Source organism: Lathyrus oleraceus, chromosome 7 (genome assembly GCF_024323335.1).
Source record: "Lathyrus oleraceus cultivar Zhongwan6 chromosome 7, CAAS_Psat_ZW6_1.0, whole genome shotgun sequence".
Taxonomy (NCBI): Eukaryota; Viridiplantae; Streptophyta; class Magnoliopsida; order Fabales; family Fabaceae; genus Lathyrus; species Lathyrus oleraceus.
In genome coordinates, this window is record NC_066585.1 from 475,778,575 (window position 1) to 475,800,879 (window position 22,305).

The window sequence follows — 22,305 nt, forward strand, 5'->3', positions numbered from 1 at the left end:
GCCTTGCTTAACGATGGTATCCTCCAAGCCGAAGACTTATCTGCCCAAAGGTCTGTTGAAGGGGTTGTTGAGAATGCAGATGTTGATCCTCTCTTTCCTGAAGATGCTGAAGAATTTACAAATGTTGTTCTTGCTGATTTTGTAATTCCCAATGATGTAATTAATTTTTCTGATGTTGTTGCTGATATTCCAAACATTGTGCTTGACTCCGATCTTGTGGTAAGAGCCTTCGATGGTTCTAAGAGGTCGGTGTTCGGAGAGGTAGAATTGCCAATTCAGATTGGATCACAAACCTTTAACACCGTATTCTATGTGATGGGTATCAGTCCTTCGTATAGCTGCTTGCTGAGTCGTCCTTGGATCCACAATGCTGGGGCATTCTCCTCGACCTTGCATCAGAAGATCAAGTTCCCGGTCAATGAAAGAATTATCACTGTCTGTGGTGAGGAGGATATTCTGGTCAGTAACCTATCTACATTCAAGTATGTAGAGGTAGAAGGTGAGATTCATGAGACCCTGTGTCAGGCCTTTGAGGCAGTTCAAGTCAAGGATGCAGCTCCAGTGGAAGAGGTTGAAGCAGGTGCCTCTTTGTCGTCCTTCAAGCAGGCACAGGCTTTGGTAAATTCAGGTGTTGCTCCCGATTGGGGACGTCTGGTGGATTTACCTGTAAAGGAAGACAAGTTTGGGATTGGGTATCAGCCGATATTGACTTCTACAACTTCAACGCCTCAGACTCGTCAGGGGCCGATTACTTTCTCCAGTGATGGCATCATTCAGTACGACCATGTCTCTGCAATCAACAAAGAAGACAGGGATAGTGATTGCGACATTGACAATTGGGTGCGTCCAAGGGTCCCGAGTGAAGTTCTCCACAACTGGTCTTCTGAAGAGATTATCCAAGTCACTCTTCTTAAAGAGTAATTTTCTTTGTTTATTCATGCATATCTAAGTCTTACGTTCCGCCCAGGGCGTGATGACTCATTGTAGGGCTCATCTATGTGGATACCTGCATTTTTTATCATAAATAAAGGACGTCTTTTTGCATTCAAATATTTTGTTCACTGCCTTTCTATTTTTGCAGTTTTCAAAAAAATCAAAAAAAAAAAAAACATTTGGCAATGTTTTGTTTAGTTTCACTTCTTGTTCACACTCATAAACACATACCATCACTCACGCAGATGCACGTCACCGGGTCCTGTTGATAACAGTTCGGCTATGGCTCGCTTCGACTTTGAAAATCCAATCTTTCAAGCTGAAGAAGAGGGTGATGAAGACTGTGAACTCCCTGAAGAACTTGCCAGGTTGTTAAAACAGGAAGAAATGGTCATTCAACCGCATCAAGAGTCTACTGAAGTGATTAATCTCGGCACCGAGGACGTCAAGAGAGAGATCAAGATAAGGGTTGCTTTGGAAGATAATGTGAAGAAGGGGCTGATTGAATTGCTGCAAGAGTATGTTGATATCTTCGCTTGGTCTTATCAGGACATGCCAGGGCTTGACACAGACATTATGGTACACCGTTTTCCTCTCAAAGAGGATTGTCCTCCGGTCAAGCAGAAGCTCAGAAGAACAAGACCAGAGATGGCTGTCAAGATAAAGGAAGAAGTGCAAAAACAGTTGGATGCAGGGTTTCTAGCGGTTACAAATTATCCGCCATGGGTTGCAAATATCATTACAGTACCTAAGAAGGATGGAAAGGTATGGATGTGTATTGACTACCGGGATCTGAACAGAGCTAGTCCTAAAGATGATTTCCCATTACCTCACATCGATGTTTTGGTGGATAACACGGCTCAGTTCTCAATATTCTCCTTTATGGATGGCTTTTCTGGCTATAATCAAATTAAGATGGGACCAGAAGACATGGAGAAGACAACTTTCATAACCCCATGGGGAACCTTCTGCTACAAGGTGATGCCGTTTGGTCTGAAAAATGCTGGGGCAACATATCAACGAGCTATGGTAACTCTTTTCCATGATATGATTCATCATGAAATCGAGGTTTATGTTGATGATATGATTGCCAAATCTCAGACGGAAGAAGAACATCTGGTGAATTTGCAGAAACTGTTTGAGCGTTTGAGGAAATTCAAGCTGAGGCTTAATCCGAACAAGTTTACTTTCGGGGTGAGATCTGGAAAACTGCGGGGTTTTATTGTTAGTGAAAAAGGGATTGAGATGGATCCGGCCAAAGTGATAGCGATACAAGAAATGCCTGAGCCAAGAATAGAGAAACAAGTATGTGGTTTCTTAGGAAGGTTGAACTACATTGCAAGGTTCATCTCTCACCTAACAGCCACGTGTGAGCCAATATTCAAATTGTTGAGAAAAGATCAGGCCATCAGGTGGAATGATGATTGCCAAAGGGATTTCGAGAAGATAAAAGAGTATTTGCAGAATCCTTCAATCCTTATGCCTCCAGTCCCAGGGAGACCACTGATTATGTACTTGACAATACTTGACAATTCCATGGGTTGTGTTCTCGGTCAACACGACGAGACAGGTAGGAAAGAGCATTCCATCTACTACCTGAGTAAAAAATTCACAAATTGCGAGTCGAGATACTCAATGCTTGAAAAGACATGTTGTGCACTTGCATGGGCTGCTAAGCGATTGAGACAATACATGCTGACTCACACAACCTTACTAATCTCCAAAATGGATCTAGTCAAGTATATATTTGAGAAGCCAGCTCTCACCGGAAGGGTAGCTCGTTGGCAAATGGTACTGACAGAGTACGACATCCAGTATACATCCCAAAAAGCCATCAAAGGGAGTATTCTATCAGACTATCTTGCTCAGCAGCCGATTGATGATTATGAGACGATGAAGTTTGATTTTCCGGATGAAGATATCATGTTCCTCAAGATGAAAGACTGTGAAGAGCCAGTTGTTGAGGAGGGACCTGATCTAGATGAAAAGTGGACTTTAATGTTTGATGGGGCCGTCAATGCCAAAGGAAGTGGAATTGGTGCTGCCATTACCACTCCGAAAGGTGCCCACATGCCTTTCACCGCTCGCCTGACTTTTGAGTGCACCAATAATGAAGCTGAGTATGAGGCCTGCATCTTGGGTATTGAGCAAGCCATTGATTTGAGAATCAAGACTCTGGACATCTTCGGAGATTCAGCTCTAGTGATCAATCAAGTGAATGGTGATTGGAATACTCTCCAGCCTAATCTGGTCCCCTATAGGGATTACACGAGAAGACTGTTGACTTTCTACACAACAGTAAAGCTGTATCATATACCTCATGACGAGAACCAGGTGGCAGATGCTCTTGTTACTCTATCCTCCATGATCAAGGTGATTCGGTGGAACCATGTTCCCAGGATTGATGTTATGCGCCTTGATAGGGCCGCATATGTGTTTGTTGCTGAAGTGGTAGTTGATGACAAGCCCTGGTACCACGATATCAAGTGCTTTCTGAAGAATCAAGAGTACCCTGCAGGGGCATCCAACAATGATAGAAAGACTTTGAGAAGATTGGCAGGCAGTTTCTTCTTGAACAAAGATGATGTGCTGTATAAGAGGAACTTCGACATGGTTTTGCTCAGATGCATGGATAAACACGAAGCGGACATGTTAATGCAGGAAGTTCATGAAGGCTCCTTCGGTACTCATGCCGGTGGACATGCAATGGCTAAGAAATTGTTGAGAGCGGGTTATTACTGGATGACCATGGAATCTGATTGTTTCAAATATGCTCGGAAGTGTCATAAATGCCAGATTTATGCTGATAAGGTGCATATGCCGCCAAATCCTCTGAATGTGATGTCTTCGCCATGACCATTTGCTATGTGGGGCATTTATATGATTGGAAAGATTGAGCCGACTGCTTCCAATAGGCATCGCTTCATCCTTGTTGCCATCGACTATTTCACCAAGTGGGTCGAAGCAGCGTCATTTACGAAGGTCACCAGACATGTGGTTGCCCGATTCATCAAGAAAGAAATCATTTGTCGTTATGGGATTCTCGAAAGAATCATTACTGATAATGGTTCTAATCTCAATAACAAAATGATGAAAGAGTTGTGCAAGAACTTCAACATTCAACATCACAACTCTTCCCCTTATCGTCCTAAGATGAACGGTGCTGTTGAGGCAGCAAATAAGAACATAAAGAAGATTGTGCAGAAGATGGTCGTTACGTACAGATATTGGCATGAGATGCTACCCTTCGCCTTGCATGGGTACCGTACTTCAGTACGTACGTCGACCGGGGCAACCCCTTACTCCCTTGTGTATGGTATGGAAGCAGTCCTACCTGTTGAAGTGGAGATTCCTTCTCTAAGAGTCCTACTGGATGTCAAGTTAGACGAAGCTGAATGGATTCGGACAAGGTTCAATGAGTTGAGTCTTATCGAAGAGAAGTGAATGACAGCCATTTGCCATGGGCAGTTGTATCAAAGTCGGATGAAGAGAGCCTTTGATCAGAAAGTGCGTCCTTGATGCTTCCAAGTCGAATATTTGGTGTTGAAAAGGATTCTTCCTCCTCAGACAGATCACAGGGGCAAATGGACTCCTAATTATGATGGATCGTATATTGTCACCAAGGTTTTTGATGGTGGAGCCTTAATGCTTGCAACTATGGATGGTGAAAACTTCACTTCCCCTGTGAACTCAGATGCAGTTAAAAAATACTTCGCATAAAATAGACCCGCTGGACGATAAAAAGAATAGTCCAGGCAAAAAAATGGGCATCCCGGCGAACCAAGAAAATGAAAAAGGTTCGGGCAAAAGTTAGGGATTAAAAAATAAAAAGATTGTACACCCGGTAAGTTGAAAACCTGAAAGGGCAACTTAGGCAAAAATGGGTATCCCGGTGGATTGAAAACCCGAAAGGGCGATCCAGGCAAAAGTTAGGGATTAAGCGAATGACTGCATTCTGAGTAGTTCTGAATATCATCTCGTGTCGATAACCGAAAACTTCCGAAGGATAGGAAACAGTCCAATCACCTTTTTCGGAAAGCTGATCATCTGGAGGATCTTGAAGACGAGCGAATCATAGCAGAATTGGAACCCGATAGAAATCCATTTCACATTGCCATTAGATTAATTTCTGTTTTTATCCATTGTGCATTTACCTCTTTCCAGGGATTGCTTCCTGATGTAAAAACATATTCAGAGACCACTCAATCAATAAAATCATGTTATTCAGTGCATCTCTGTGTTCGTTTTCATTTTACTGTTTTGTTTGCAAAAATGACGTCCGAATTTTTGATAAACATTGCATCATGAAACCTAAGAGCTTTACAGGTACGTGCTTAATAAACATTGAAAATTGCTGTAAATTTTAAGTGCTTTGGATCGTCTATTCAGAACAGGTACACTCGGGGCATTTCCTTAAGGTCCCCATCAAATGATCGCGGATGTTTTTCCTCAACAATTGGAATTTGGTATCTTATCCCTGCAGAGCTGGTCCGAGCGTTGGATTCTTCAATCCCCAGCAGGTTCTCACTAATGTACTTCCCCAAGCATTTGTTTCAGATTATACATTCACCAGTAGAGTCGACAGTGTCTGACTGTATATCCTTAGCGGAGTTGACAATGTCTGATTGTATATCCCCAACGGAGTTGACAGTGCCAGACTGTATCTTCCCAGCAGAAGCGGTTGCTCCTCAGAGTTCGATACCAGATCGATGATCTCGACGCTAGACCCATGGTCTCTTTCCTTGAAGCATAATCTCGGTACCGTATCGGTGTTTGCTTCCCCTGCTGAGTCGTCTCTCTCGCAGATTATGGTTTCCAGAACCACTGTCGCTTTCCTCAGCAGCAATTTTTCAGTGCCATTCTCTCCCTAGTCAGAGCCTCGGTATTTTGTTATTTGCCAGAACACCATGTGACGGGTCATTTCCCCACAGAGTTCTTTATGCTGTGCATCTCCAACAGCCTTGCCAGGGTCCAAAAGATGGTGATCATTTCCCCAGCAGAATTTCTTGCCTCAGCTTGCCGTTCTCTCTAATCAAGCATTTCGCATCCCTGCATATAGAATCATATTGCATTGCATCCTCCTAAATTGCGTAGCATTTCCATTTTCATGGAGCATTACGCCATTGAAAAATTCAAACATACGCATGTAAAGCATAAGGCATTCTCGGTATCCCAAGTGATAAGCCAGAAGTTGTTTCCAGTACTCAGACTGAAGATTGTTCATGACTTATCTTTATTATTCCCAGCAGAGGTCGTTGGCCCACGCGCCACCTCAGTTATCATTTTCCCTATTTCTGCCGATGCTGACAGGCATGAAAGTTTCCGGTATTCAGACCGAAGTGGCATTCAAGCCAGTTTTCCGATGTTCAGATCGAAGAAGTTTCCGACGTTCAGGTCGACGCAACTTGTGGCATTCAGGCCAAGTTTCCGGTATTCAAACCGAAGTGGCATTCAGGCCAGTTTTTCGATGTTCAAATCGAAGAAGTTTCCGACATTCAGGTCGATGCAACTTGTGGCATTCAGGCCAAGTTTCCGGTATTCAAACCGAAGTGGCATTCAGGCCAATTTTCCGATGTTCAGATCGAAGAAGTTTCCAACATTCAGGTCGATGCAACTTATGGCATTCAGGCCAGTTTTCCGGTATTCAGGCCGAAGTGACATTCAGGCCAGTTTCCCGGTGTTCAGACCGATGTTTGATAATCAAGTATCGTCTGATGCTCAGATCGAAGTCATTTCCAGTATTCAGATTGATGAGCGACATTCAGACCATGGGTATTTCTGTGTTACCATTTATTTTGGTATTCAGGCTAACATTCCTTGTTTCGGTGTTCAAACTGACTCTCACCGTACCAGACGGATTCTTTTTCAAGACCACCTCTTGGCCGATTCTGACAGGCATTGTTACTTCATTTTTTCACTTCAGTGTAAATTTTCGGGCTTTTATCGTATTCAATCACTAGATACCTCGAAAGTGCGAAAGCCGTTTCTATCTTCCTTTTAGGTTTCCAGTTGATTGAATAGGGGCAACTGTAATACCCCAAAATTTACCCTTCATTTTTTCTGGAAGCTTGGGATTATGTTTTACACTTCATTAGCATCATATTAGGTCATACTCATTGCATACTGCATTAGTGACATGGAGATCAAGTTTTGATCGATCACTCCTTAACAGAAGGAGCCCACACAAAGCAAGATTGAGAATTGGACTTCATTTTCTAAGTATACAAGTCTCAAGGGTCTCAGGGGGGTCCAAGTATCTTATTATGGTCCTCAGTTCATCAGTGAAGGATTCAAAGCTATCAGAGTGTTCATCTGGATTTAATCAGAAATTAGGGTTTCATGGTTACCTGCAACAGGCAATGTTTGGTCGGAAGTAGAGGAGCTCATCCATGTCATGATTAGAGAGGCATCTTGGCCCAGGAAGATTCACAATTATCTCAGAAAGATCCATTGGCAATCAGTGCAATCAGTTCTTGATCATTTTGCCCTAAAACTAGGGTTTGGTATAAAATCAGTTTATTTCTGATTCTTTGGGTGAAACTATTTTCCATGGCCCTCCATATGTCCACAAGGGTCTACATACAAAAAATCAGCTCTTTATTTGAGCTAGAAGTGCTTCAATTGATCAATGGAATCGAGAATCAGATAGTTTGGGAAAAGTCAACTGTGGGGCCAGAAAAGTCAACTCATGTCATTTTGAGAGTGGAATCTCAAAATCCATGCCTAGGGGATCCTACATGTGAAATTTGATCAAGGTTGGATCATGGATTCATCATTTAATCAGGAATTGGAAAAGTTACTTAATTTGGAAATGGTTGACTTTCCATTTAGGGCAATTTTTCATGATCGTTGCACTCACTTTAAGCCCATTTTGCATCAAGATAAAAGCTCCATTTGAACATTTCTCCAACATGAAAGTTTTTCCTCTTGTTCCAAGCTTTCTAGAGATATAAAATTTTCTCCATTTGGATTAGAATTGAGAAAGTTATGCTTAGTCAAAGTGAGACATCTTTTTAGGATACTTAGAAAAATTTCTAAGTCCAAAATCTTCAAAATTTGTCAAGACTTCTTGGCCAGTTTTCTTGCACTTCAAGGCATTATTTGAAAATAATTTCTTCACAAAAATTGTACCTTGCCATATCCTCTTTCACATCCTTTTGGAATAATCTCATTTGGATTCATGGTTTGAGAGATACATTAATTTAAAGTGGGCACCATGACTTGATTTTCTAGGCAGATTTTGGGCCTGGCTGGCCCAATCAGATTTTCTAAGCATGCTGCACAAACCAGTCACGTTTTTTTTACCTCTTTTGGCCATGCATTGGACATCCATTCACTTAAGTTTGGCCCAAAATAACAACATTTACACCCCACTTCACACTTTTATTCTTATGGATAAATCACTTATTAAAAAGCCCATGAGAACACCTAATTCACCCTATTTAAGAAGCTGAAACCCTAACCCTAAAGGAGCATTGGAATTTCGTGGCAAGGAGGCAAAGCTTCATCACATATCAGATTCCATTCCACTTTTATTTTCCATTAGGTAATCATCTCTTCCATGACCATGTTTTGATATATCTACGCTTGCTTACCATGTTCATCACCATTAATCCTTCCATTTTCATATTTCTTTTTCTTATTTAAAATATTTTCTTCGTCCATAAAATTACTCAAAAATATTTTTCACTTTTCTTAACATTTTATTTAATTTTATATAATTTTTATTTTCGTATTTTTTAATATTAATATTTTATTTTAATTATTTATTCTAAATTGTCCATTTTAACACACTTTTTTTATTGATTTTATTTTTATGACTTAAAATTATTGTTAGCATTTGATTTTTGGGATGAAGGTTGACCACTGTCTCATGGTCAACCTGACCTTTTCTTGGAATTTTATTATTTTCAATTTATTTTGGATTTATTTTTTGACCTAGTTTGATTGGTTGACTTTTAATTTGACTTCTGTTTTATTTTAATTAATTCACATACCAATTTTCATTATTTTTAAAACCTTTTTGGGGGATGATGATGTCCTGACCCCACCTTATTTACTTTAATTTTTCATAATTTTCTTGATTAATTTACTATTTATTCTTGATTTATTTCTAACCTAGTCTTATTAATTGACTTTTGGTTTGACCTATGTTTTGTTTTAATTAATTCACGTGTCAATTTTCATTATTTTTAAAATCTTTTTGGGGGATGTGATGTCCTGACCCCACCTTATTTAGTTTAATTTTTCATAATTTTCTTGATTAATTTGCTATTTATTTGTTATTTTTTAGTTGACTTGATATTTCAGTTGACTTCTTTATGATCGATGTTTGACTTAGGGATTGCTTATGGCAATTGAAGAGATCTTTTGATCCTACCTTGTTCATCTCATATGCCATGTATTAGAGGCCTTTTACCTTGATTTTATTTGGTCCTTACCTCATTTCTTGATTAAATTATTCAGTGAACCCTTCGTGTGCATATTTTCATCTGTTATCTTTTATACTTGTTTCTCTCATTCATGCTTTCTATTGCTTGATTATTTAACATGTTCATACTCCCATGCATTGTTTAAATGCTCCATTATTTGATTCTATGGTTTGATTATATATTGTTTATTTATCCGATCTGATTGATAACTGTTGCCTACTTGTATGATGTATGAGACATATATTCTTATTGTTTGTTTGCCATGAACAATCCCCATTCATAACAAATGTACCCCTCTCCCATAAAGTGTATAATATTTATTTCTTTATTTCTTTAGTTACCTGTTAATACAAGAATTAAAACGAACATCCGATAACCATTTCAAAATAAGATCAAAATCTCGATCCAACGTCGAGTAATCATTTTCAAAACTTAACAGAACCAGCACGCATTCATCCATCCTCTTGTAAGTCGATCGCCTCAGGCATCGCCATCTACCTGTAAGTCAATTGCCTCCGGCATCGCCATCTACCCTTATCCGTAACTCCTCTCCGCGCTCCATCCGTCGACTCTTGTTCCGTTTAGGTAGCACCCATTAGGTAGAACCCTTTGTATGATAACATAGGTAGAATTCCCTTATTCTTTGCATGCTAACATTAGGTAAACGTTCCCCTTTGTAAATCCTAACACATAGATCCATATTGCATGACAACTCTAGAGCAGAGCTTCCCCACTTTTAGACCTTCCGTGCGTCTCCGATCTTATGGCATGTCAGTCCGTTCTATTGCAGAGAGGTAACTGCCTAAGATTCGATTCAGCGAGCTGCGACACCTACTGCTAGGACGTTGAACACACTGCCCACCCTCCTTTGACACAGTTGGTGTCCTCTTTTGTAAGTCCATGTTCAGATGGCAATCCTTAACCCGTAGTTAGCCGAACTACGTTTTGCTTTGATTCTCATTCCAGATGAGATACGTAAGCATAAAACGCGACGTCTTACCGAACACACTTCTCTTTAACCCATAGGTAGCCGAGCTACGAAGACTCTGATTCTCATACTCAGATGAGATACGTAGGCAGTGGATGCGATATCCTTGCGAGTCATTTTCTTTTAACCTTCCTTTTAGTAAATAGTACTTTAGATATACCTACACCCTTTAGACTAGAACAACACTTATGAAAAGGGCTCCCTAGGAGTACCTAGGATGTTTTGGGTGCTTAAAACCTTCCCATTGCATAACTAACCCCTTACCCAGATCTCTGACATTTTTACTAGTTTTTGATTCGATAAAACTTTTAGGTTTTTGTTCGCTTTCTAACCATTTCTTTGGATAAATAGAAGTGCGGTGGCGACTCGACTTGTATGGTTTACCTTGGATGTAGTCAATATCTCTAATGGTAACGAATACCCCGCTACACGAAGTGACCAAACTTCTTACAACAGTAACATTGAACTTTTCTTTTGTCACACTTTTCCTTTTCCTTCTGACTCCCAGAAGTTGAGGTTTTTGACTTCTGAGACCTACCATATCTTTTCTTGGCTTCTGCGTAAGACTGCTTATGGTCTTTCTTGACAAAAGAAGCTTTTAGAGCCTGTTCTACCTCTTTCTCAGAGGTTCTTTCAGTTAGACGCAACTCTTGCGCCTCTAGATTGCTTTACAACTCTTATATTCTCACGGTGCTCAGATCCTTAGAATGCTCAATTGCTATAACGATATAATCAAACTGAGGAGTAAGAGATCTAAGTACCTTCTCAATGATACTTTCTTCAGAGAGAGTTTCTCTACACGCCCTCATCTCATTTGTGATCAGAATCACTCTAGAGATATAGTGAGGTACCTTCTCATTGTTCTTCATGCTGATATTCTCATACTACTTACGTAGAGACTGAAGCTTCACCTTCTTCACTGATGCATCATCGCCGTTGCACCGTACCAGTGTGCCCCACGTACACATCCACACACTGATGGATGTAGAACAACGCCTTCAGATCCTTCTTCCTCAGATCACGCTGAGCATTTCTTTGCACATCCTTTGCATTTTCTTGAAGTGCAACGTAATTGTCGTTGACGAAATCAAGAACATCTTGAGCTCCAAACAACACACACATCTGAATCATCCAACGATTCCAGTTCTTGTCATCGAACACTGGAAGCTTGGTACTCAGATTACAATTTTCATTCATCTTTAACCTTATGCAATACACTCAAGTCTCACCTAAACGCAGTGTTTTCCAATCCCGCAGAATCAAGATATGTGATTCTGTTACGATTCTAATCAGAAATTCAACACGAATTCTCAAAATAGAAATCAATCACAGAAAACGCCTCATTGTTTCACTCGTCTTTCCCGTGGTGTTTCCCTATGGATATGAACCGGATCTCTATATACCAATTGTTGGTGCACAAAGTGATAAAAACAATAAAAATAAGAGAGAGAAGAGAGAATAATAACAAACTTCCACAACTATAAACTGGTTACAAATGATTGCACACATACTGCTACGTGGACTGAAAAAGGATGATACTATTTGTTCACACCACTCGCTTGCTTAAATACAAGTGAGACTAAATAAAAATACTAAAGTATCCTCTAACAAATTTTATCTATAAATTTCTAAAAATGAATTAATTCTAATAACAAACACAAACCAAGCTGCTCATCTCCTAACAAAGAATGCAAAAAATTACCTAAACCGAATTTGGATTGAAGAAACTCCCCCATTGTCTTCGATATGGTTTAAAGTTCTGAAGTTTGAATCTCAATAAATTTAAAGGATTCAATTTGATTAAGTTGAATTTTTGTTATAATTGAGTGTGATTATGTTATTTTTCTTGTTAAACCATACCATTAAATTCCTTTTCCAATCTTGATTTTATCCATAATGCACATCAATTTCCTAAAAAGATAAAGAGGAGATCCTATTACTAATAAATTTGGGAAGTGTATGCATACTTTCCCGAAATAAACGAACACTCATTAATTTATTAATAGGAAATGAAATCTCCCTGTCCCATAAAGAGAAATATGATAATAATAATAATAATAATAATCACTTACACTCAATTTCACTTTTTTGAATAATCACAATTAACATGACACCATTCCATTTCAACGTGTTTCCGTTATTCTTCATTCTATCCATCACCATTGTTACACATATCGATGCTGCTGAACCTTTTCCCCTTCACGACGTTCCTCATCTCAATCGTAGCAGTTTCCCGCCAGATTTCGTTTTTGGAACAGCCTCTTCTGCATTTCAGGTACCATCAACCATCCTTCAATTTTTGTTTCAATTAGCGTTATTAGAGATATAATTTTATACAATTTGAGTTTTTTTTTTGCAGTATGAAGGTGCAGCATTTGAAGATGGAAAAGGACCTAGCATTTGGGATACTTTCGCTCATAAATATCCAGGTTCTTATCAATTTCATCATACCCGGTGTATTTGACCTAATTGGTGTTTAATATGATCCTGATCCAGTTGCGGATTTGCAAGTATAAACTATGTTGAAGTTATTGCTTGCTTTAGGTTTAAATTGAATCGCCTAGTTATTTGACAATGTGACAACATGTAAAGGATTCCTCATGTTTATTATGAAATGGCGTGCAGAAAAAATTACAGATGGAAGTACTGGAGATGTTGCTGATGATTCGTATAATCGGTACTCGGTATAGTCCAAATTGTAGTTTTGCAAAGGTGTATAAAAATATGTGATGTATTTCTGAGTCATGATACTGATATACTGCTCTATGTATTTTAGGATGATATCAGAATCATGAAGTGTATGAATATGGATGCTTATAGATTCTCCATTTCATGGTCTAGAGTGCTACCAAGTAAGTCATTTTGTTAATATTTCTCCTTGTAGATTGGGGATTTATAGTAACTGTTATACATTTTTTATCGACTATTTGCAGAAGGAAAGCTTAGTGGAGGTGTAAATAGTGAAGGGATTAATTACTATAACAACCTCATCGATGAACTATTGGCTAATGGTCAAGATTTGCAATTTTTATTTATTTATTTATTTTAAGTTTTCACATTGGATTAGAATCATGTCCATGTAGTTATTAATCATAAATATTCATTGGAGAATAATGCAGGTCTCCAACCATATGTGACCATTTTTCACTGGGACGTTCCACAAGCCTTAGAGGATGAGTATGGCGGTTTTTTAAGCCGTCACATTGTGTGAGTGACACCATTTTCCATCTAGAGATATTTTTGTATGACTACTTAGGGAAAGTCTGCAGTAAATCTAACTAATTGATTAACATATGTAATTCATGAGCTTGCAGAGATGATTTTAGTAAATCTAACTAATTGATTAACATATGTAATTCATGAGCTTGCAGAGATGATTTTAGGGACTATGCTGAACTTTGCTTCAAGAAATTTGGTGATAGAGTGAAACGTTGGATTACTTTGAATGAACCAAGAAGTGTGAGTAAGAATGGCTATGCAAACGGAAGGTTTGCACCAGGGCGATGCTCAGACTGGTTGAAAATGAATTGCACAGGAGGTGATTCGGGGACAGAACCGTATTTGACTTCGCACTACCAACTTCTTGCTCATGCTGCTGCTGCAAAACTGTACAAGACCAAGTATCAGGTCCTTTGTATTATTGAATTGTTTTAAACTTAAAAAAATATTTTTTCGAAATCTGCGGTGAATCTTTAGGTCTTAAAGTACATGAGAATTGAACATCTCTAATAGAAGGGTGAAGCATTACAAAGCCATGCACAATTGCTATATGGTGGTAGAAAATGCTTCTTTTTTTAGTGTGAACATATTGAAGCTGTTGCTAATTAAAAAACTTTTTTTTTTATAATATATAGGCATCTCAAAAGGGTTTACTAGGGATTACCTTAAACTCTGATTGGTTTGTGCCTGTGTCTAAAGAGAAAGCAGATCGTGATGCGGCACAACGAGCCCTCGACTTCATGTTTGGATGGTAAAGATTAAACTTGACTATTCCTTGCTCAACAAGAGAGATTATATTAAAAATTTGAAAATATGATCATTAGGGGGTATTATAACTTATTCTACTCGGTAAGAAAATTGTGGACCAACTACATATTCATGTGAAGTTACGAGATCTAATAATGACTGTAAACCATTTCCCAATATTGTCACTATTAATGGATATACCACAAGATTGGTATGTTGGTAGTCATTTTTATGTAGACTGATTTGTGTTGTTTACACAAACTATATATTTTCTTGGGAGCCTGTAGAAAGTTGCATGCAAACTTCATAAGATTTCAGTTCACTTTGTTTTTTGAATTTAAAAGAAACAGTTATGTATGACCAGCTGAATTCAAATGCAGCTATGTACCATTTCCGCAAAGTACCATTTCCGCAAAGTATTAGGAGATCAGAAGAGTATTTCTTTGATTCTATCTGCACTTTGCATTTTGCATCAGGTACATGGAGCCACTCACCAAAGGTGAGTATCCAAAAAGCATGCAATCCATGGTGGGAAAACGGCTACCGAAGTTCTCCGAAAAAGAATCAGAGCAACTTAAGGGGTCCTTCGATTTTCTAGGCCTAAACTATTATTCATCCTTTTATGCTGCTAATGCACCTCACCTACGGGGGGCTGAACCAGCCCAACAAACTGATGCTCTTGTTAATGTTACAAGTAATTATCAGTTAATTATATGCTTGCACTAGTTAATTTAGTTCCAAAAAGTCACCAAACAGAATTAAAATAAAACTAATAAAACCTAATCTTCTGAACTTTATTGTTTATTATTTTTGAATGACAGATCAGCATGATGGAAAGCTCCTTGGTCCAATGGTATGTACTTCATCATTGCATTGGCAACTAAATTACATATCAATTCTTTTCATTTTTTATATTTTGTGCATGTCTAAAATATAAAGATAGCTTTATTATAATTATTTGTAGGCTGCTTCCAGCTGGTTGTGCATTTATCCACGAGGGTTTCGAGAACTATTGCTTTTCATAAAGAAACAGTACAACAACCCTGTAATTTACATTACTGAAAATGGTAATTAATACATCTATTCTACTTATCTTCTAAGATAGTATGTGTAGTGTAGTATTGCAATGTTGATAAAGCCAATGAAAATCTGATAAAATTAATTTATAGGTTATGATGAGTTCAACGATCCAACTCTATCACTTGAAGAATCCCTTATAGATACTTACAGGATTGATTACTTTTATCGTCATCTTTATTATCTTCAAACCGCAATCAAGTAAGTAATGCTTATGCGATTGGTCTCTCAGCTCCTAGTTATTTATTTGTAGGTCTTATACATATTAATTCAAAGTAGTTTTAATCCTATCCATGTTATTCACAGTAGTTTTATTCCTATCCATGTTTTCAAGCCTTTCTTTTTACATTTATACAATAAGGGAGAGGGAAAATAGGATGGTGGTTATTTGTCTTCTTAAGTGTACAAAGGAATATGTAGAAAACTCGTATGGGGGCTACTTTCTTTCTTTCTTTTGTTTTTTTTTTGGGTTAATTCTTCTGCTTTATTGGCCTTTATGAATAGAAGGGATGGTGTGAATGTAAAGGGATATTTTGCATGGTCATTGTTGGATAACATGGAATGGGACTCTGGCTACACGGTGCGATTCGGACTCGTCTTTGTGGATTTTAAAAATGACTTGAAAAGATATCCAAAACTCTCGGCGCATTGGTTCAAGAAATTCCTCAAAAAATCTTAGGACTTGTATATTTTCAGCACAAGGAAAAGTTATCTGTTTTAATGAATTTCAGATTAGAAGAAAATGATATGAAATTCACTCTTACATAGAGTTTTTTTTAAATAAAAGAGTTGTTAATAAAAGAATTCAGATTTAGTAAAGCACTTTTTATTTATCCTCTTTTACCATTTGTATTTATAATTTAAATTCTTTTTATGATATTTTGTAACTGAATAGTGCATATCTCAGTTAAGTTATATATTTTGGAGCTACATGATTTTAACTGATATTGATATGATATTGATATTACTCTTAAGTGAAAAACTGTCACTTTCCTTTACTAATCTAGTATTAATGTAACAAGGTAAGTTATAAATCTTAAAAAATCTTTTACTTGATCTGTTTTATATATAAATCATTTAATGCCAAATGTAAACAGTAAATTGCACTCATCTCCTTTCAAACATATTCTCATTTTCACATAAAATTTTAATTTTAATTTTTTATTTACAACAAGACGAACGGAGAACAGAGAGGAAACTATATTATTTAGAACAATTTGCTCTCTGAATTTGTATGAGTGTATCAATCTGATCTTCTACATTATTAGTATTCTAAAATGTTTAATCAGGTTTGTCTCTCTGTGTGGATTTTGTTATCAATTACAACCCTGACAATCTTTTTGCATATACCAACAACCATATAAATATAAATAACATTTTTTCAATTTTAGAAATCATTTTAAAATATTTTTAATATAATTTATGCATGTACCAAATTGGATACTAATATTTACTCTTTTGAAAAAGCTAACACACTCCAAATTAGTGTCCATTAGGATACTAAAATTTTCCTCTCTCTCACATGTCTTGTCTTTTCTTATATAAAGTCCTGGTTTTCACACACAACAATCAAGTTCCATATTCATTAGCAACAACAACTGTAATTGTAATTGAACAGAATCAGAATTTGATAAGGGCATGGCATTGAATGCCTATCGAAGTCTCTTCAACTTTGGTGTCTTGACTCTTATTATAATGGCCGCGGCTGTTACTCCTACTACACTTGTTGACCGGACATCTCTTAATCGAAGCAGTTTTCCGGCAGGTTTCATTTTTGGTACTGCCTCCTCCTCCTATCAGGTTCGTTTTGTAAGATCATTAAGGCTAATGAAGCTTAAGAATTGGAGGTTATTTATTTTTTAAGGTATGATTTTGTGTGTTGTAATGTAGTATGAAGGTGCTGCAAATGAAGGGGGTAGAGGACAAAGTACATGGGATAACTTTACTCATAAATATCCAGGTATATTCCTTTATTTTTTTTATAAATTATAGTTAATATTATTATTATTTTTTTTAAATTTTCATCCCTATCCGGTTCATTGGACCAATTAATCCGATTCGGAAGTTAATTCTAACAAGTGGTTCGAGCTTCCTCCTACTTCCACTAATATTATTTTATGAGAAATATGGAAACGTATATAAATCCATATTGTTAGAAACATTCAATACGAAAAAAGAAATATTTAAATTTATTTAAAATTTAATTTGTGTTTTAATTGAATTTATGGGGGTGGTTATGATTATGAAGGAAGAGTAAATTTTTTTTTTGTTTTTTAATTAATAAAAAAATTATAATTGACTGTGCGTAAAAATATTTGTTATGGTTATTTCCATCTATGAATTTTCTTTATTTTATACTTTGAAAACCAATTTCCTTATTTTATACTTTTGAAAATCAAAAATAAAATAAAATGCAATGAATTTTTTATAAAAACACGGCACTTAAAGAGAAAGGGATGGGATATTAAATTTGATTTATATTGATTAGTTTAGTAGAAAGACGTGTCTGCTTTTCTATTGTGCTTAATTCTATATTTGTTATATTGTGCTAGCGTCCAAACAGGTACAACCGCCTTTTTTAATATTCACACACGTCAATATAAACAGATATTTTTTATTTAGTTTTGATTTTAATATAAATTGTTTTTGTAAAAATGGTCTCTCTCTAAAGACTTAATTCACTATAATCAAAACTTGATTACAGACCCCATTACAGACCCCACAAAGACAAATAAATAGTCTCTGTCTTCTTGAGTCTCCATTACAGTTATGCAGTATTATGGAGTAATTTTGTCAAAAGAAGAGGGTGGAGTTTTAATGACAAATATAAATAAATTATGATTTTCTGGGTTAGAAGAGGAAGAGTAATTTTATTAAAGAAAGAGAGAAAAGATAGTAAAATATACAAAAAGATGTTATGATTATATAGTAAATTATATTCTTTAAAATGAAGAAGGAGAAGTTATAAGACAAATACAAAGATAATTATCAAATTCAAAAAAAATAATGAAGAAGGAGAAGTAATAGGACAAATATAAAGGTAGTTATCAAATTAAAAAAACAAATCAATTAATTATAAATGGAAGTTGAGGATAATTAAAGAATAAAAATAGGCCACTACAAAATCCCTTATCTCCTTTATAGATAGTTATAGATCAAGTTATAAACTTTTTGTTATATACTAGAATCAAATTGTTTTATAATATCTGCACATTTTGATATGAAATTAAATAAAATAAATAATTTTGAGATATAAGATAAAAAATTATTCTTTTATAGTACTGAATATTGCTACGAATTGTTCTTAATACAATTGAATTTAACAGATTTTGTTAATTAAATATTAAAATAGTATTATTAAAGAATAAAATAGTAAATACAATTGCTTAAATGAAAAATATAATAAAGGGGAAAATATTATACCAAATTAATATTTCATTTATGAATAGATATAGATTCTCTTGAATTAGAGTTTTACCATAATTCTTGCAAATTCTAGAAATTAGTTTTTCCAGTGTGCAGAGTTTGCTGATTTATAATTAAAAATATAGAAAAATATTGATTTTGTTCTATCACTATATGAAGGGTGAATATATAAAAAAAAAAGAAAAAAAAAGTGGGTGGTTACTGAAATGGAATGTGTCTGTAGTGTGCATCAAAGCAATGTGTGAAAACCAAAAGGGTAAAAGCCAAACAAAACAGCAATAAATATTTTTCTAATCTAAACTAAACATACATAATGGTTTTCTTTTTGGGTAAATAAACTGCGCATGTTCTATTTGTCACTTTGTGAAAGGGAAAAGTCTTTCTTGAGATACCTTAAACAGTTTTTCAATTTACAATATCAAACAATATTTATTGCATTTTAGTTTATCTACTTATTTTTTTAATTACTACTAATAAAAATGATTTTGTTATTAAAATTAACATAACTATTAATTAATTTGATGACAGTAATGCTATTGGCCATAGTCTGTTTCTGTAATGACGTCATTGGTGTAATTGCATACAGAAAAAATATTGGACAGAAGCAATGGAGATGTAGCTGTTGATCAGTATCATCGTTATAAGGTACTTTGAGATTAATTTTCATATATCATAAATGTAAAGTTCTGTATAATGTAATCCATTATAATTCATTATTTGTATAAATATTTTAGGCTAAATAAATCAAATGACTTTAGTAATAAAAATATTTAATTTATTGAAATGTAAAAAATCTTTACACCGTTAATGCATATCAATTAACTCTGTATATTTGACCTTATGAAGCTCTAATATCATGTTTGCAATTTTGCTTCTAGTATAGGTCCTTACCATTTTTACATGTTAATAGGATGATGTTGCAATCATGAAGTATATGAACACAGATGCATACAGATTCTCCATCTCATGGCCAAGGATATTGCCAAGTAATAGCAAATGTTTGAATTTATTCACATCCTTAAAGAGTTTCATATGGTTGAATCTTTCATTTAAATTAACAACTCTAACAAATACGCAGAAGGAAAAGTAAGCGCAGGTATCAACCAAGAAGGAATCAAATATTACAACAACCTCATCAATGAGCTACTCGATAATGGTAATGCATAAATCATACTATTTTAGGAGGGAATACTATATTACTAGTATATCATATTATTGATTGATGGAGTTATTGATCCAGGTCTAGTACCATTTGTAACCCTTTTCCATTGGGATCTTCCCCAAGCCTTACAAGACGAGTACGAAGGTTTCTTGAGCCCCAATATCATGTAAGTTTCGCGGAACAAATTTCTATATGCATGATCCATGTTAGAGCATTATGACATTGTTTGATCCATAAGACTTGATTGTTCATGTTTTTGTTGTTGAATCTCTTTATGCAGAAATGATTTTCAGGACTATGCAGAGCTATGCTTCAAGGAATTTGGAGACAGAGTGAACCATTGGATTACTCTTAATGAGCCGCACTCTTACAGTATGGGTACAGAGCCCTACATGGCCTCACACAACCAACTCCTCGCTCATGCAGCCGCTGTCAAAATTTATAGAACCAACTATCAGGTACAGAGCCTTAAATGGAAATTTTGTTATGCTTGTCCATAAAATCATCTAACTCGAAATAATGGAAGCAGGCTTCTCAAAACGGTTCAATAGGCATCACCTTAAACTGTCACTGGTTTTTGCCTTTCTCAAATGACACATTAGATCATCAAGCTGCTCAACGCGCTCTTGATTTCATGTTTGGATGGTAATGGCTATTTCCTATCAAGTTTTCTCTTAACCCTGCATTTGTTCATATTGTCCGCAAAATCACGAATCATGACATAATGGCAGCCGAATGTTTATGTTATGCTTCAAGCTTCTTAAGGAATTTGTTTGTAGGTTTATGCAGCCAATGACAACAGGAGAGTATCCACTAAGCATGGTGTCTTTTGTGGGAAATCGGTTACCAAAGTTCACTCGAGAGCAATCCAAGATACTTACCGGCTCATTTGATTTTATCGGAGTCAATTACTACACCTCAAATTATGCGGCCAATATACCACATTCAAATAACGACACAAGCAAATCTACCTATTTCAAGGATACTCATGTCAACTTAACAAGTAGGAATTTCCACCTTGTTCAAAACTCATGAAGAATTATACATTATATATACATTTTGTGATACTTTGCTTTGATTTTTTCAATGAAAAGAAGATAATTCCTTTCTTTGATGTAAAACGTTTCCTGCTATGACTTATTACAGCTGAGCGAAATGGGATACCAATTGGACCACGGGTGAGTAAGACTCTATTTCAGTTATCGTTACATCCGAGACATCCGAGACGTGAATGTGTGCGCAAACACTTGCGCATGCACGCGTATTGACATTTATATAATCAGATACTTCGTTTATATGATTTGTTTGTTTTACAAATAACTAAGAAACAACATTTATGTTCAGGCTGCTTCGCCTTGGCTATTTGTTTATCCAAGGGGGATTCAGGAACTACTACTATACACAAAGACAAAGTATAACAATCCTTTGATATACATCACAGAAAATGGTATGGATGAGTTCAACGATCCAACACTATCACTTGAAGAGGCGCTTTCGGATACTTATAGAATTGATTACTTTTATCGTCATCTTTATTATATTTCATCTGCAATCAAGTAAGTAGTAGAACCATCTCTCTACTCATTTCATATTGAATTACCTTATTTCACAATCTATTCTCGGTTATAATTCCTTGCTTTTATGTGTGAAGGCATGGCGTGAAAGTACAAGGATATTTCGCATGGTCACTTTTAGATAACTTTGAATGGATTGCCGGATACACCATGCGTTTTGGAATTAACTTTGTTGATTACAAAGATAATCTTAAAAGACACCATAAACTCTCTGCCCATTGGTTTAGGAATTTTCTTAAAAAACATTAGAGTTACAGCTTAATGTCTTGTTGATCTCCAATAGTATGATATGATCTTGATCATTAATCGTAATACAAAATGAAAATTGTAATATTGGATTTGAATAACAATTGAGCTCTAGCTAGAAGTCATAGTTTGTTTTTGAATAACAATGTGAAATGATGAAATACATACCATTGGACCAGAGACAGGCACTTTAGGATCCAAATGACCTTCAATATGATCATGCATCCTAGACTTTCAAATATCTAAATGCATTATAATCACCTATATGAGTCTGGACATGTATGACATCTTCATACGACATTTAAGCTAACTTGCATGTTCATGGATGCATCAAAACATAAGCCTATACCATGATTTGCTAGATGATGTGTGTTGTGTTTCTTATGCGTAATAGAGTGTTACAGTTTCTGTTAAGTAACTTTTATCATTAGCTAGGATTTACTTTCTGTTAAATCTTTCTATTGATTTCATGGATAATTATTATTTGTAAACTCACAAACT

General features: G+C 36.0%; 2 protein-coding genes across 4 annotated transcripts; both read left to right on the top strand.

Moving 5' to 3' along the window:
• Positions 1-12,363: 12,363 nt before the first annotated feature.
• Positions 12,364-17,356, top strand: LOC127100905 (cyanogenic beta-glucosidase). Of its 3 annotated transcripts, none has more exons than XM_051038214.1 (15): positions 12,364-12,628; positions 12,713-12,782; positions 12,979-13,037; positions 13,130-13,205; positions 13,287-13,364; positions 13,473-13,560; positions 13,725-13,980; positions 14,208-14,323; positions 14,796-15,013; positions 15,141-15,172; positions 15,284-15,386; positions 15,489-15,597; positions 15,901-16,685; positions 17,015-17,196; positions 17,287-17,356. In XM_051038214.1, exons 1-13 carry the CDS (start codon positions 12,461-12,463, stop codon positions 16,073-16,075), a joined length of 1,548 nt encoding a protein of 515 aa, XP_050894171.1. In that variant the 5' UTR covers positions 12,364-12,460; the 3' UTR covers positions 16,076-16,685; positions 17,015-17,196; positions 17,287-17,356. The 3 variants fall into 3 exon arrangements, with proteins under 3 accessions (XP_050894171.1, XP_050894172.1, XP_050894173.1); XM_051038215.1 differs by having other exon boundaries at positions 12,366-12,628; positions 15,904-16,685; XM_051038216.1 differs by lacking the exon at positions 15,901-16,685 and having other exon boundaries at positions 12,369-12,628.
• LOC127100906 (beta-glucosidase 12) lies at positions 17,035-21,982 on the top strand. The gene is made up of 12 exons (XM_051038217.1): positions 17,035-17,196; positions 17,287-17,356; positions 19,409-19,467; positions 19,733-19,808; positions 19,901-19,978; positions 20,063-20,150; positions 20,265-20,442; positions 20,514-20,629; positions 20,764-20,987; positions 21,131-21,162; positions 21,329-21,540; positions 21,636-21,982. Exons 1-12 carry the CDS (start codon positions 17,035-17,037, stop codon positions 21,805-21,807), a joined length of 1,467 nt encoding a protein of 488 aa, XP_050894174.1. The 3' UTR covers positions 21,808-21,982.
• Positions 21,983-22,305: the final 323 nt, after the last annotated feature.

Excerpts from the sequence above, each read along its gene's own strand:
- LOC127100905 (XM_051038214.1), top strand. The coding sequence starts at position 12,461 with ATGACACCATTCCATTTCAACGTGTTTCCGTTATTCTTCATTCTATCC. Across the intron at positions 13,206-13,286 it reads ATGGTCTAGAGTGCTACCAA|AAGGAAAGCTTAGTGGAGGT; the intron begins GTAAGTCATTTT and ends GACTATTTGCAG. Across the intron at positions 13,561-13,724 it reads TTTTTAAGCCGTCACATTGT|AGATGATTTTAGGGACTATG; the intron begins GTGAGTGACACC and ends ATGAGCTTGCAG.
- LOC127100906 (XM_051038217.1), top strand. The coding sequence starts at position 17,035 with ATGGCATTGAATGCCTATCGAAGTCTCTTCAACTTTGGTGTCTTGACT. Across the intron at positions 17,357-19,408 it reads CTTTACTCATAAATATCCAG|AAAAAATATTGGACAGAAGC; the intron begins GTATATTCCTTT and ends AATTGCATACAG. Across the intron at positions 19,809-19,900 it reads ATGGCCAAGGATATTGCCAA|AAGGAAAAGTAAGCGCAGGT; the intron begins GTAATAGCAAAT and ends ACAAATACGCAG.